Genomic DNA, 14,969 nt, shown 5'->3' on the forward strand with positions numbered 1-14,969 from the left:
ATCCAATGTGGACACCTATGTAGATGGATTGGTGGTTGGACTAGACGATCTTGGTCTCCTCCCACCTTAATGATTCTATTCTGTGATTCTATCTGAGCAAGCTGCAAATTGCTCCACTGCAAAGTGAGCCCAGAGTACTTCAGAGACTACGTTCAGAAGAGATCTCACTTCAAGCACACGTATCCAACGTAATTCACAATGTGAACCCTGCTGCGAGTGAGAGCTGAGGGAACTGGCTCAGATGTGGAATTCTCAGATGAGTTGAGAACAGCCCCACACCAGGTTGCTCAAGAGATGTGCTATGTGATGCTATCAGAGGAAGTTACAAAATGGGCTGCAGTAGGTACACAGTAACACGTAACACCACTGCCAGATGCAGCATCACCTTCCTGGAAGGCTGGCAGATTTGCTAGAGCTTTCTAGAAAGTGCTCAGTGCCAGTGACTGTAACGGGGGGGGGAAGTACCATTTCCAATAGTAAACACTGATGTACCAAGAGTAACAATTCTCACAGTGGTTTACTTCTAAAAGAAACAAATACAAAACTCTTTTCATCAGTTCAATTTATTGTTCTCCAGTGGCACAAAAAAAAAATTTCAACTTCTCCTTTTCTTTTGCCTTGCAAAACAGCAGAGTACAATTTGGAGCCATCAATCTACAATTAACACATACTTCAGATGGTCTCCAATTACATTTTCACACTTCCTGATGATAAAAGAGGCACGTGTGCCAGACAGCAGCTGAAATTAGAAAAGCTGAAGCAGTACTTGCTTAAAAAGCTGCATTGCTATTTAAGGCAGATTTGGTGAAAGTTCGACAGGCAATTTCCTCAGGAAATGATAAGAATTTTGCCTACAGCAATACATTAATCTTGATCGAAAAGAGGCTTTTAGAAAATACTTTACCAGTGTGAAATTATATTGGTATTAGACATTACTGAATCTTCTTGTTTAGAATTCAGACCGTTACCTTGCAGGATTGGCTGTATGTGAAGGGATTACAGTGATGGTTTACCATCAGAAAAGCCAAAGCTTTTCAGAGAACTGGTAATTCAGGCAACGCTGCCAGCTCCACAACTCCTCAAGCTGTGTTCTCGATGAGAAGAGCAATACCTTGTCCACCTCCAATGCAAGCTGACCCTACTGCATATTTGCCACCACGACGCCTGTGCCGAAAAAGAAACAGTGAAAATGACTTGTACTCATAAAGCCACAGTAATAGTGGTCCTGATTTTATAAACAGAAACTGGCTATTGCCATTTCAAAGGTACTACTAATGATGAGGTTTTGTATGTGTACGTTCTTTTTCTTAGAAAAATATCACAAAGCCTCCACTGCTGCAGAAGTATTTCTGTAAAAAAAAAAGAGTTCTAGGTCTGGGTCTTGGACCTTTTAAAAGTTGGTACAGCATATTGATCTTAGATGTACTAAATGGCAAGGAATACCATCGAGGATACTTACTGCTTTAACTCATATACTACAAAAGGCAATAATTCAAGTAAAATTATACTGCCATGGGAGATTTTAAAAGCTCCTTCTTCTACAGCCACAAGCAAACATTTTTTCTTTGCAAGTTGCAAGTTGAGGCTTTATGGCTGAACTCCTGTGAGTGTTGTAAGCACCAGCAAAATACTCATAGAATGAAACACAGAATCATCGAATGGCCTGGGTTGAAAAGCACCATAATGATCACCATAATGAAGCACCATAATGATTCAACCCCCTGCCACATGCAGGGCTGCCAACCACCAGACCAGGCTGTACAGAGATCCCATTCAGTGACCTCTGCTCTGAAGATAACGGAAAGTGGAAAGAGAAAGAAAAAAAGTGGAAAATTCAGGCTAAAATTGTGCTAAGCATTCCAAAACAATCAAAATCTCTGGAAATGGTCTAGAGGAGAAAGGTGGTAACAGGGTCAGTGGACTGGAAGATTTTTAGCCGCACAGTACCTGTGTTAAAACTCCTTTGCAGCTGTGAATTCACTACCAGCAGCTCTAAGTCACGAACGTACCTTAATTCATAAACCAGGTGAGCTGTGATTCGTGATCCTGAAGCGCCCAAAGGGTGACCCACAGCAATGGCACCTCCATTGACGTTGGTTTTTTCAGGGTCCAGGCCCAACACTTTCTCAACAGCCAGATACTGAGGTGCAAATGCCTCATTCACCTGAAACATGGGAGAAATGACACAACTGCTTACACAGACTTCCCACAAAAGCTTTCAGCAGGGCACACACAAGATTAAATGAGATGCACTTCTCCAAGCCATTCTGATTGAAAAAATATTAAACGTTGTCTTTTGACATGTATTCAGATGACATATAAATCATCACGTCAGCAAAACAAATTCACATCCTTCTGGCATACTTGATGCAAAGCAAGTATGTATTATACTTCATTAAAAAAAGGGTTCTAATGCATGTGTTTATGACATACAGCCAACAGAACAGCCTCGTGTTGTAGCTTTTTTCCTACAGAATGCTATCAGGCCATTTTCAGTCTTCACGTGTCTGCGACTTTAGTTATGACCACGCAACTGTGTGGCTGAAACAAGCTGGACAAAGGTCAGACAGGCAAGCAAGGACAGGTGGGCTGCAGGCATGCATAAATACCTACCTTGTGTTAAATGGAAACACACTGAGTGCAGTGTTCCTCCTAAAAAGACCAGCAACCCCGTTGTCCATATTAAAGACTCTTACCTCTACCAAATCCATGTCCTTCAAAGTCAGTCCTGCTTTCTTAAGAACCTCAGTAATTGCAGGAACGGGGCCTGTTTGGAAAATGGTATGCATAGTTAGTTAAATGAAACATAAATTAAGCCTTATAAACATGCTACACATAGGATAGCTTCATAAGGCCTCATCAGACTGCCTCTCATAAGTGCCTGCAAAGGCAGTGTACTCTGGATACGTCACTCACCTGCTCTACTATTGTGGTAAAAGAACTGAAAGATCTGAAAACTACGTGGCAGCCTCACCCACAAACTGCTGAGGAAAGCAAGGAGCACCCTTACTGCTGAGCTACACTGTTAGACACACACATAGGTTTCAAGTCAAGAAGCCAGCCACTAGACAAAAAAGACATCAAGAGCATTTTGAGGCAACTCCCCCTTCTCCAGTACTCCTGGCTTCAGCTTATTCTTTCCTCACCACTTGCAGCCTCCAGATACATATAAAAAGACACGTTCAGAGGTCTGGTGGTCATGTGTTTAGTTATGGGTATTGATGTTTTTGTGTTGATCGTAAAACTTAACTACAAAACTTCTACTTGAAGATTTTATTTTTTTATTAAAATAAAATGAAATATACCACATAGCAAAACATTCCTCAGACCCAGACTGAAACAGCCAACTGAAGAACGAAAACAAACAGGATTTTTTTGGATAATATTGCAGAATTTGGCAATAAAACTGTCTCTAGAAGAAAGCTACAACCTGATATAAGTCAGTAGGAGAGATTAATCTCAAAGCACAGCTACCCAAGGAAAGAGATATTCAAAGAGAATTTGAAAGGGCTGTTTAGATATGTGCCTGTAGGTCAAAGATTACAAAATCAGATGGGAGCTGATGGCTAGATGAACAAAAGCCATCATAAAACATGACTTGAACGTTTCACTACCAAGAAATGCTGACACCACACAGCTCAAAGAATAAAAAACATAAAAATGAGTAAATGAGCCAAAAGACAGAAACATTAAAAGAAGAAAGGGCTCAGGTCAAAGCTCAGTGGATCATTAGAAAGGCTTAGGCTTAATACCAGACCCTAAATGTTTCTCTTTATAGACTGATTTTAGTATGCTCGTTATGTACCACAGTAATGGGAAGGCCTCCTGTGGACAATGCAAAGACCATCAAGGACAGCCAAGGGCACCTCCCTCCACAGCCTCTTTTTCTAAATAATGCATTCTATCACTTAGACATTGTCTGCCCAACATTATCAGTATGTGAAAGGGCAGTCACTCCATCTGAGCTCCTCTGTTCTCAGATCTGTTGCTGTCATGTCTATGAATCTCATCTGTTTTTTTTTCAGTTGCTGTGGAGTTAAGGACTGAAATGTTCCTCCGTATGATTTATGAAGTTTTTAAACAGACTAAAAGAGCTGCCTGACCTGCAAACAATGGTCTGGTTTACAAAGCACAATGACTCCAGAAGCCTAGCGAAAGAAACCCTCCCTCTGCATTTGCTTTGAAGGTTGGCTTAGTCAGATAGCCTGAGCAAGAAAGCAAATCTGACAATGCTTCATTTGCATTTGCACTGACACATGAAACCAGCCAACAATGAGTTCTCTGAAGAAAACAGCAGAAAGGAAAAGTAATGGTGGGGTACAATGCTGTCTGCAAACCCAACAGAAGGGAAAAACCCTGGCATGTCTGGATCAGCTTTGAAGGTTTGTTTGCATTAACAGCTTACTTGATTAGAAAACATAAAATATGAGACTAGGAAAAAATGATTAGTGGGCTTACTTGATGCTGGAACCTAGTCTTAACTTAAGTAACATAGTAAATAATGAAAGGGGTGGACAAAGCCAGTATTCGTTCAGCAAAACAACTCATAATTAAACATTAATGGCAATCTAAGGCAAACTTCAGGATAAAATCTGTCCATTTTTTATTTGTTTTTGTTTTTTAAATGAGAGCACACCTATTTTCTTGACTTACTAACAGACACTGTAAGAAGGGGGGGGGAAAAAGTGGTGCAGGGACTGCGATGCTAGGTCAGGCATGGCACATGCTCCCTAAAATGCCCAACAGAAGAAGAATTTAACTGTGCTTAATGCTATAACAACTTACCAATGCCCATTATGGAAGGGTCACAGCCAGATGAGTGGTAGGCAACTATTCTTGCCAGAGGAGTGAGGCTGTGCTTTTTGAGTGCTGATTCACTGGCAATGATGACTGCACCAGCTCCATCACACACCCCCTTGTAGCAACACAGAAAAGTACTCTTAGTGGAGAAAGTACAAACAAAAAAATCACATTTTAAGCTAAAAATGTCCCTCAACAAAAAAACTGAGCCCATGACACTGCTGTTAAAATGTAATAAGCTGCTGTATTGGTGTTTATTCAAAACATACAGTGATCTTTCACTACACTGTGGACTATGAAGGTCAAATAGATGATTAATTAATTTTAATGTTTTCAGAAAAGTATATATTTTTTCCACTTAAGTCTCCCTTACGCTGGAAACATAATTCTGTATATTTGCAGGGGCCCAATTAATATTAGATAATGGATGTACAATTATAAAAGATACATTACGGACACTCACACTGTGGTTACGATCTATTTTAAGCAGGAATTTGGATTATATCATTACAACAATCATTCTGGCCCAAAGAACATTAATCAATGAATTAAGATGATGCCTGGAAGAGGAACTGACCCTACCGACATGCTGCTAAGCTCCCAGCCTGCTCTGAGCAAAAGCAAAAGGTGGTTTGGACTATAGAGGATACTAATTGTGCTACAAAGACAAGCAGCAGCAGGCCCAGTGAGGAAATGCAGGACAGTACAGGGACAACAAATTAGGAGAGCACTGAAGGTGACACCATCGTAATCCAAGGCAGTGACGTACTCACTGAAGCATTCCCAGCAGTGACTGTCCCATCCTTTTTGAAGACAGGTGGGAGTTTTGCCAGCTGTTCTAAAGTGGTCTGGGGTTTCGGGTGCTCGTCCTTTTGCATACTTTCTTTCCCTTTTTTTGTTTTCACTTCAATTGGAGCCATCTCAGCATTGAAATGACCAGCATCTTGAGCTGAAACCACAAAAAGAAAATAAAAGGTCTCTTACAAAAATAGCAGGAGATGACTGCCCGGCATGACCAATAATACCACTTCTGTGTGCCCACAACTTTTGATCTGTCTTAGCTAGAGCTTCAGAGACACTGCTGTTTATAGTTTATTTTGTTTAAATAAGCCAGCTGGGGGCTTACTGCTTAGTTTTCAGAACACAACAAAGCCTGTACAAACACACTCCAAAACTTCTCCACAGAAAGCCTCCAATATTGATGTGTTATTTAAACTTGAAATAACACCACTTTTCCCCAATCCTTAACCCACTGGATTTATTTCTCGTATACATTCATGTATTGTTACTTTATTCTGCAGCTCTGGAGCTTATCAGAGAGCCAAGAAGCTCCATCTCTCAGAAACTGCCACGTTTGATGTTGTTTGGCTTCTGACATTTTTAACAAGTTTTACAAGATTCTTTTCATCCCAGAGTAGCCATAGGACTGTCTCCTAAATGTGAATGCACAAACATAAATAAAACCAGCAAGCTGGAGTCTTATACATCATACATAAAACAAGAAATAAGCAAAAGTTTCTTCAGTGGCACCGTTTGTAGTGAAGGCTCCAGGAATTCATTTAGATCAGCAGGGAGGAATAAAAACAGCACTCCTACTCACATTAAAAAAAAATATTAAGTCTGTTTTCAAGAGTAGCAGCTGTTAAAATCAACATTATTAGAACCTAAAAGTATGCTTAGATCTTTTCTTCTTGTGGGTTGCAGTATATGTTGAAATCCACAAAGACCACTACACATCCTACTTTCCTTTGCCCTACAATCCTACTGACACTAACAATCAGCTGCAGTAATGCAACGTCCCTGAATTATGGCTTCGGCCATATCTAAAGTGTCCAGCAAACAGTTTAAATGCAGGTCCTGAACAAACGTTCCCCCTTCAGATACATCTTGAGATTTTGTTTGCTCTAACTGTTCATATATTCCAAATCAGCCCTGCTGGAGCAGGCTCTTTCTATCCAGAGCAAAGTAAAGCATGAATTGGAGCCTCTTCAAATCAGAAGACAAATGATGTTCACACGCACGAGCTACATAAAACTTAAAGATAATTCCAATTGCTGCTAAAAACAAGATTTGAAACTGGCCTCAAACAAAATACTTCAATTCCTACATCTACTAACCAGCTTTGCATCTCTGTTGTGTTTTCAATGCGTATCGGTCGCAGTCCTCTCGTGTGATGTTGTGTTTTGCAGCCAGATTTTCAGCTGTAATTGCCATTGGGATTTTAATGTGCATGTCAGTTAGACTTTCCCACAATGTGTCTTCCAACTGCAAGGAACATTATTTAAAGAACACGTTAAAGTTGAGCAATATTAACATCTGTTATTGTTAATTCCTAATTATTCCACCGGCCTCTTGGGAACTGAAGTCACCTTGTAAAATTAACCCAAGTCACCTACAGATACTGCACACAGATTAGAACAAGCACACCACAAAGCAGTATGCAAGCTCTCGTTTGCTATTCTATTTCACACCAGGCCCTACAGTGGTTCGTTCCATTCACACATGGCCCTGAGAAGTTTGAGAAGAGCCTTTATATTATGGACAATACTTTGATGGAATGCATCAAATGAATTTTGGCTCTAAGACTTTACTAATACACTAATCTTGGAAGAGGAATTCAAGCACTGTTTTAGAAGTAGGAGAAAAGTGGCATTCTTAATAAAATTGTGAACCTACAACTTTGGTGATGTTTGGATACTGGATATAACCTTTGAACATCTAAATCTGGACCTAATAAGCAATGACTTCACTTCCAGGAGTCTAGTGCCTACATGCCTCACAGCATATGTTCCTCTGTAAACACAACTTCATTTGCAAAACAAATTTATAACAAGTATCAGACCTTGAGTTCTGCTCCTAGTCTGGTTCCAAATCGCATGTTCCGAACAGCATAAGGCGCCTGGCTCATGCTTTCAGCTCCACCACACAGAACCACTTCTGAGTCATTAAGGCATATTTCCTGTTAACAACAACAACAACAAAAATAAATCCAAAAACCTAGGATGTAACGCTGCTTTGGTAAGGTAGGAACAAACTGTTTTACAGAAATACATTGCTCTCTATGAAGCCACGCTGAGAATGAACTCATGCTTGATTGCATGTATTTACAAAAGGTTTACCAGAAGGATTTGGGGTCTGTCTCTGTCTCGCACATTCCTCACTTCACCCATCAATGAGGAATGGACATACCAGTGAAGAGGAAGAGAATTTGGGTTCACCTACGTGACAGGACTGAGAACCTGATGGCATCTCTATGGTTGTGTGGTTACGTTAACAGATGTTTGAGCACGTGGTTTTGTTTTGGCTTGGTTTTAAACATCCCTACCACAAAACCAAAGAAACTTCAAAAGAAAAAGTTTTAGAAAACATCAGCCAAGTAAACAGCCAAAAGAAACCCTAACCACACACTAATTCATCACTGCTACCATCTGCAGAGCCTGAAAGTCCTAAACTGCAAACAGACCATCTGACCACTAAAAAATTCCTTAAATGATTCACCTAGCTGCTATAAATTATCATACCCATGAAAGAGTTTGGGTCTTTGAAGGAAGAAACACTTGGAAAGCACAGATTGCTGCTTACACAGCCAACTAGGTGGGAATATAAACAATGGACAAAAGATAAAAGCCCTCATCTGTGGTTCTGACGCCCAGTAATTTTAATTCATGCCAACAGGATCACAGAATGCAATCACTGTACAGCTGAACTCTATCTCACTGGTTAACACTTGTTGCATTCCTTACACTGAACTCAAAATAGCTGCAATGACCATCTTTGAAACCAGCCATTAAAAATGGCACTTTTTTGTGGAGGCTGAACTCTGGCACACAACCATGCACGTGCAGCGTGAAGGTACCTGGAAACCCATAGTAAGACTCATCTCAAACACACAGTACAAGCTTCTACACATCTCTCTTACTAAAGACATGATAAGTTACAACTAATGAAGAAATACAAGCAGAAAAGAACTTAGTACCTGGCATCCGTTAGCAATGGACTGGAAACCAGAGCCACAGAGCCTGTTGATGGTGAGGGCTGGAACTGGGACAGGGACTCCCACACGTAAACCAACGTGTCTTGCAATGTAAATAGCATCTGGAGAGCTCTGCGGGAAGAACAAACAGTAGGTTTGTTATACTCACTCTTTCTGAAAGTAAAAGTTTTGGTCAGAAGTCGAAATGTTGTGACAAATGTCCAAATGTTGTGACAGAATTACTGGCAGAAGACAGGTGGACATTCAAGAGAAATCCTGCTAGTTGGAAGAAAAGTTCTGATTCACTTCAAAAAATTAAACACATATTATCAAAAAGGACTAATGTCTGAATATGCAGAGGCTGTGACATAAGAGACATCGTGACAGAAATGGTGCTACAGACATAAAGGCTCTGAAGTCACTAGCTTAAGGTCTTGTGTTTTCTCTTCTTGCTTATTTCCCAGCATACACACAAAAGACCGACATAAGATCAGATTCTGACCAGGAAGAAGCAGTTAGTTCAAGATAAACTGGAATTGCTCAGATTGACTCAGGGGGAAAAAAACTCCAAAACAGTGAAAAATGCAGACACAACTGCTGCTTTGCAGTCACTGAACTATGAAATGTTGTAAGTGTGATGCTCTAATTGCACACCAGCCTGTTCTAACGACGAGATTTCATTCCAGCTCAAGGCATGAAAACAGGAAAAACATGCTGGGGATTAGCAAATAGCCACTAAATTAATCTGTATGGTTGTAGAGATCAGCCTCTCCTGCTTAAAACTATTATCTGCAGTCCTAAAAAAAGAAAGCTAAGCCTTGCTCCCAGTAATGTCCCAAATCATGCAGGGTATGTCCCTTAGACACAAACAGGAAACACTACACTGTGAATGCTACTCGCCCATCCCATCTGCAGCCCTCTGATTTATTCTTGCCTGCAAAGCAGAAATAACCATGTATGGCACCACAGTGAAGGAGATACTGAAACGTTCACCCACCAGCCAGATTTCCACGCTACCAACCTGCAAGACATTGCCAACAATCACACTGTCAATGATCTCAGGAGGGACCTTGCCAGCAGCCAGCGCAGCCCGAGCAGCATGCTCTGTCAGGTCAGTGGCTGAGAGGCCCTTCAGCAGCCCTCCATAGGTGCCAAAAGGAGTCCGCTTTGCTGCGACGATGAACACACCTGCAAGAGAAGCAAAAATTATGCAGCTGCACAGAACAGGGAACAGCTGGTCTGCATTCTTTGTTCCTTTCTATGAGGTAACAGAGATACCAAAGAGAATGAATACGTTAAAAAAAATGTACAGGTAAAGAGTTTATTAGGGAGAAAATGAGGAGGTTATCCTCAACTGAGTAACATCCTAAATTTGCAAGAACCCAAATAGTTCAAGTGATGCAGCAATACTTCAGGTGGGGGAGGTATGCCAGAATTGATGGTCAGAAGGAAAAGCTGGGAAGAGTCCAGGAGCATCCCTTTTCCAAGAAAAGGTTTGTAAAAAGGAGATGGCTTGGCTATGGAGAAGACACACTACATCAGACATTAATAACAGTGTTTTACAGGCAGGAAAGGGACATCTGTAAGATCCCGCAGTGGACGCACCTGTGAAATAATCTGTTGTTGTGTTGTTGTCAATGCTTGACCAGAGGGACCCCAAGGTGATCTCTGCTCAAGCAAAGCTCTGCCCCAGCCAGAACACCTCCTGCTCACCACAGCTCTGTGCTGTGCGCCAGCACAAGTGGGAGCAGGCTCTGAACTTTCCCCTAGTTGAACAACAGAGCTCACACACCCACCTGCAGCTGCCACCGAATGCCTGCTGGTATTTTAAGTAATGCAGGAGAGATACATACAGATAGAAGAATAACTGCAAATGGAAATGTCTGCTCATTAAGCTGCTGGTGAACACTGCTCTGATTGCTTCCAAGGATTCTCATCCACTGCCTTTGTCACTGTGCTGTCAGAGTCAGGGTTCTCCGTCATCTCTCATACATTCAGATCCCAGATCACATGCTCGGCAGGAAAGGACTTTCCGAACTGCTGAAGGGCAGCCATGCTGCACTGACAAGTCCTAGCACTGCAACAGTTACGCTCAGAAGATGATTTGGGAAATCCCCTAGCGCAGACTGAGCAAGGTCATTATCCTTGAAGCTTCAAGGATGAGGAAGAATGTGAAAAACAACATGGATTTTTAAACCATAAAAATAGGAAAATAAAATGATCCCTCACACTTTGGGCTTATTTCTACAGTACTGAGGAGACCTTAAAAATAAGTCTTTTCTAAGCACAACTCTGCTGCTCCCTTAAAGTGCTGATATGCTGTCCACTCAAAAACTGTAAGACGCAGCATTTATGTCCTGCAAGGAGTAAGCATGATTACAGAACCACAGAATGACTTGGCTTGGAAGTGACCTAAAAGATAATGCATCCAAAAAACCCACTCCCCAGGTTTTTAAGAGTAGCCACTAAAACATGTATCTCTGAAGAAGTCCCTTTGTGTTTAGAGGTCAAAAAGGAACACAGGCATTGCTGTGGGCTTGGGACAAACACTACAACCTACATGCACACAGTGGAGCAAAATGAGGCTGCCTGCTATATCCACTGTTGTTTTTCACTTATTTAATCAGAATTCAAACTCTGTTTTAAAGGCCTGCTGATGCTCCTTAGCCTGCTCTCCCAGCAGCACAGCTCTGACTGTGCCTCTCATTCACCACTCCACTGATTCCTGCCCATCTCCTCCACGGTTGTGCCCGCACAGCTGCTGTCAGCACAGGCTTCTGACCAAGTCAGCAGAATTTTCTCTCCTTTTGACCAGCAGGTTAGATACCCTCACCGTCTGCTGAATCACAAAGCACGGCTTTACAAACAGACTGGGGTTAGGGACTTTGCACTTCAGCCTTGTTTTACAACAGCTCTCTTTCAGCCCCACTGTCCACATCTCCCAGCTGCTATGGGGCAGCTCCATAGAACTAATTCCAGACAAAACGAGAAGGCACAGACAAACTAGCAAGGAAATATGGAAACCACAACCTCACCCAGCAGCCAAGTTATGCCAAACTCAACCAATCGCAATAGGGTTCGGAGTGAAATTACTCCAATTTTGGAAGATGTGAGAGACAACTCCTACAGATGCTCCTGAGCTGCAGAAGGAATCAAAAGCTCAACTGGAAAAACACCAGGATGCGGGTTTAAGCACTCACTGCCTGACCTGGATCACAGAATAGGTTTGGGCAGGGAGGGACCTCAAAGAACGTCTAGTTCCAGCAGCCCTGCAGGCATGCTTGCAAGTGGGTGGATTCCAAAGGCAAAGGCAGACGTTGCAGATCCTCTATGCAACTGTTACTCCCGGGGTAGAGCGATCTTTCAGGGCCCGTAAGCAGCTAAAAGCAGCCCTATGAGAAGCAGAGAGGGAAGAACGGTGCGGTGCCGGCAGCTGAGAGCACAGGGAGGCGACCACCAACGCCCACAGCTCCGCGCAGCTCCGCCGAAACGTCCGCGCAAACCACTTAGGAGCTGACGGAGCTTCCCGCAGCCGCTCAGCTGTCGCTACGACCACGGGCAGAAATTACCACACGGACGCTCCCAGGCCCGGACCCCGGACTGCCCACACCGGGACCTTCGGGCCGCGCCGAGGGGCCCACAGACGGCAGGGAGCCGCCCGACGAGAGCCCACAGAGGCCGAAAGGGACCGAGAAGGGCCGGAAAGTGTCGAAAGGCGCCGAGAAGAACCGAAAGGTGCCGAACGGCGCTAGCGAAATCCTCACCTCTCAGCAGCGCCATGGTCCGCGCCCTCCCGCTCTGCCGCCGGCTCCGCCCGCCCCGCCCCACCCCTCCGCACATTCGTCACGCTGCGAGCGAGGGAGGCAGTGACTGAATCGCAGCCGCCGCTTTAAATCTGATTTTAAATCTGATTTCATTTATTCGTTTTCGGTTTTACTGAAATCTGATTTAATTTCTTTCCTTCCTCGCCGCCACCCGAACCTGAGGGCGAATCGGCTGTGAGGCAACGGCGGCTCGCAGCGCGTTGCCTAGCAACGGCGGTGGGGTAGGCCGCAGGCGGAGCGGCCTGCGGGGCGTTTGGGAGCCACGGGCCGGTGGTGGAGTGGTCTCGGGCTTCTGTCAGCCGCCTCTACCTGCACAGTCGCCACAGAGAGCCGCAGAGATCTCTAGACGGCTTCCCTGTGCTCCGCCCCTGTTTTGGGTGGGGAATCCTTCCCCCGGAGTGCCGCACGAAGCTCTATTGTTTGAGAAGAAGTGGCATCTGTGTGAGTAAAAAGTGCTGGCAGAGCAGTTGTGGATGTCGCAAAAAGGAGGATTACACTTTATTACAGGTATTGCCACATGGCTTCAGCTGAAGGCTTTGAGAATTAGAACATTTATTTGAGGTTTATCCTAGGAAAATGAGCGTTTTTATTAAAAGAAAAATCTGCTGTTTTGCTTGTAATTCCATTGATTTCATGATTCTGGGTGCAGTGACAAGTAATAATCTTAAGGGAAAGTGGGGACAGGAATAAAGAAAAAGATATTTTATATTTTCCCTTTTTGCCACCAACTTACCTCTGATCACTTCAGCCCACAGAATCACCAAATGGCCAGGCTTGGAAGAGACCTCAAGGATCACGAAGCTCCAACCCCCTGCCACATGCAGGGCCACCAACCTCCACATTTCACAGCAGCCCAGGCTGCCCAGGGCCCCATCCAACCTGGCCTTGAACACCTCCAGGGATGGACGGGGCATCACAGCCTCTCTGGGCAGCTGTTCCAGCACCTCACCACTCTCATAGCAAAGAACTTCCCCTGACATCCAACCTCAATCTTCCCTCCCTCAACTTAAAACCATTTCCCCTTGTTCTGTCACTATCAACTCTTTCAAAGAGTTGATTCCCCTCCTGTTTGCAGGCTCCCTTTAGGTACTGAAAGCTGCCATGAGGTCACCCCACAGCCTTCTTTTCTCCAGGCTGAACAAGCCCAGCTCCCTCAGCCTGTCCTCACAGGGGAGGTGCCCCAGTCCCCTGATCATCTCTGTGGCTCCTCTGGACCCTCTCCAACAGCTCCCTGTCCTTCTTGTACTGGGGGCTCCAGACCTGGACGCAGCACTGCAGATGGGGCCTCACAGGAGCAGAGCAGAGGGGGACAATCACCTCCCTGTCCCTGCTGGCCACCCCTCTGCTGATGGAGCCCAGGATGCCATTTGCTTTCCAAGCTGCAATGCACACTGCTGGCTCATGTTCAGCTTTTCATCTATCAGGACCCCCAGGTCCTTCTCTGCAGGGCTGCTCTCAAGGACCGCTCCTTCCAGTCTGTACAGCCTTGGATTCCTCCAGCCTTGGATTCCTCCAGCCCAAGTGTAAATCCTTGCACTTTGCTATGTTGAGCGTCACTAGCTCCATTCATTGCTGAGACCACAATACCTAATGCTCACTTCTATATGTAATTAGAAATAGAGTGTTTCCAATATATAAATACTGAAATGAGTGTTTAATTCCCATTTTTAACCAAAAATCACTGTTTCTTCTGAACTGTTTCTTTTACAGTTCTTTCTCTAACCATGGTGGAATACTACAGTAACTTATATCATTTTCCTGTTAACAAAGGCATAGTGTACAGATGTGTAAAAAATGGAAAAGTATTCAACAACAAGCAGTATCTCATTGCCAGCATTTGCTCCTATTTATCATTCTGCTTCTGCTGAGAAAAGGAGCCCTGCAGCTTCTCAATTGCCAGTGAAGGAAGTGTGAAGAAATGTTCCAAGCAGCGTTCTCAGTGTGAAGAACTCCTGTGCACTGCACATAACCATCATTACAGAAATTGCTTTGTTTGCAGTTCTCACAGCTAAAGGAAAACAAAGCAATCTTTGGGTGGTTTTTTTTTTTGCTTCTCTTTTTTTTTTTGTCTCAGCATTTTAATCCAACTTACAAAACGTTTTGCAACAGTGATGCCTCTTTCATTTTGCCACAACCTCTGTCATTTTGCATCCACACCTCTTAACGAGCCTGAATAAAATACAGGGATTGATGTGAAAAAACGCTTCCTCCTGCAACTCACCTGGGGGATTTCCTGTGCTGTAAGTGCTGTGCTGAACTGTAATGCATTTCTCCATCCAATGTATTTTTTTGTAAGGTCTGGATGGTGTATAAGTTCCATCATACAGAAATAAACACACTGATCAGCTCTTCAGCCTACTTGGCACGGAAGC

General features: G+C 43.6%; 1 protein-coding gene and 1 long non-coding RNA gene across 2 annotated transcripts; one reads left to right on the forward strand and one right to left on the reverse strand.

Annotated features, from left to right (window-relative positions):
- Nucleotides 1-545: 545 nt before the first annotated feature.
- On the reverse strand, nucleotides 546-12,617 carry ACAA2 (acetyl-CoA acyltransferase 2). Its single transcript, XM_052670088.1, has 10 exons — nucleotides 12,538-12,617; nucleotides 9,795-9,961; nucleotides 8,777-8,905; nucleotides 7,643-7,759; nucleotides 6,918-7,065; nucleotides 5,574-5,749; nucleotides 4,786-4,915; nucleotides 2,697-2,767; nucleotides 2,010-2,164; nucleotides 546-1,164 (listed from the first exon to the last, which is right to left on the reverse strand). The coding sequence occupies exons 1-10, from the start codon at nucleotides 12,611-12,613 to the stop codon at nucleotides 1,080-1,082; spliced, it is 1,254 nt and encodes a 417-aa protein (XP_052526048.1). The 5' UTR covers nucleotides 12,614-12,617; the 3' UTR covers nucleotides 546-1,079.
- A 35-nt stretch (nucleotides 12,618-12,652) lies between these two features.
- LOC128074347 (uncharacterized) lies at nucleotides 12,653-14,236 on the forward strand. The gene is made up of 2 exons (XR_008203167.1): nucleotides 12,653-13,038; nucleotides 13,346-14,236. It is a non-coding gene; the product is annotated as an uncharacterized LOC128074347 (long non-coding RNA).
- The last annotated feature ends 733 nt before the right edge of the window (nucleotides 14,237-14,969 follow it).

The sequence above is a fragment of the Tympanuchus pallidicinctus genome, unplaced genomic scaffold (assembly GCF_026119805.1).
Source record: "Tympanuchus pallidicinctus isolate F22 unplaced genomic scaffold, pur_lepc_1.0 scaffold9, whole genome shotgun sequence".
In the NCBI taxonomy this organism is placed as follows: domain Eukaryota; kingdom Metazoa; phylum Chordata; class Aves; order Galliformes; family Phasianidae; genus Tympanuchus; species Tympanuchus pallidicinctus.

Excerpts from the sequence above, each read along its gene's own strand:
- ACAA2 (XM_052670088.1), bottom strand. The coding sequence starts at position 12,613 with ATGTGCGGAGGGGTGGGGCGGGGCGGGCGGAGCCGGCGGCAGAGCGGG. Across the intron at positions 7,760-8,776 it reads CCATTGCTAACGGATGCCAG|GAAATATGCCTTAATGACTC; the intron begins GTACTAAGTTCT and ends TGTTGTTAACAG. Across the intron at positions 4,916-5,573 it reads TCACTGCTGGGAATGCTTCA|GGGGTGTGTGATGGAGCTGG; the intron begins GTGAGTACGTCA and ends TGTTGCTACAAG.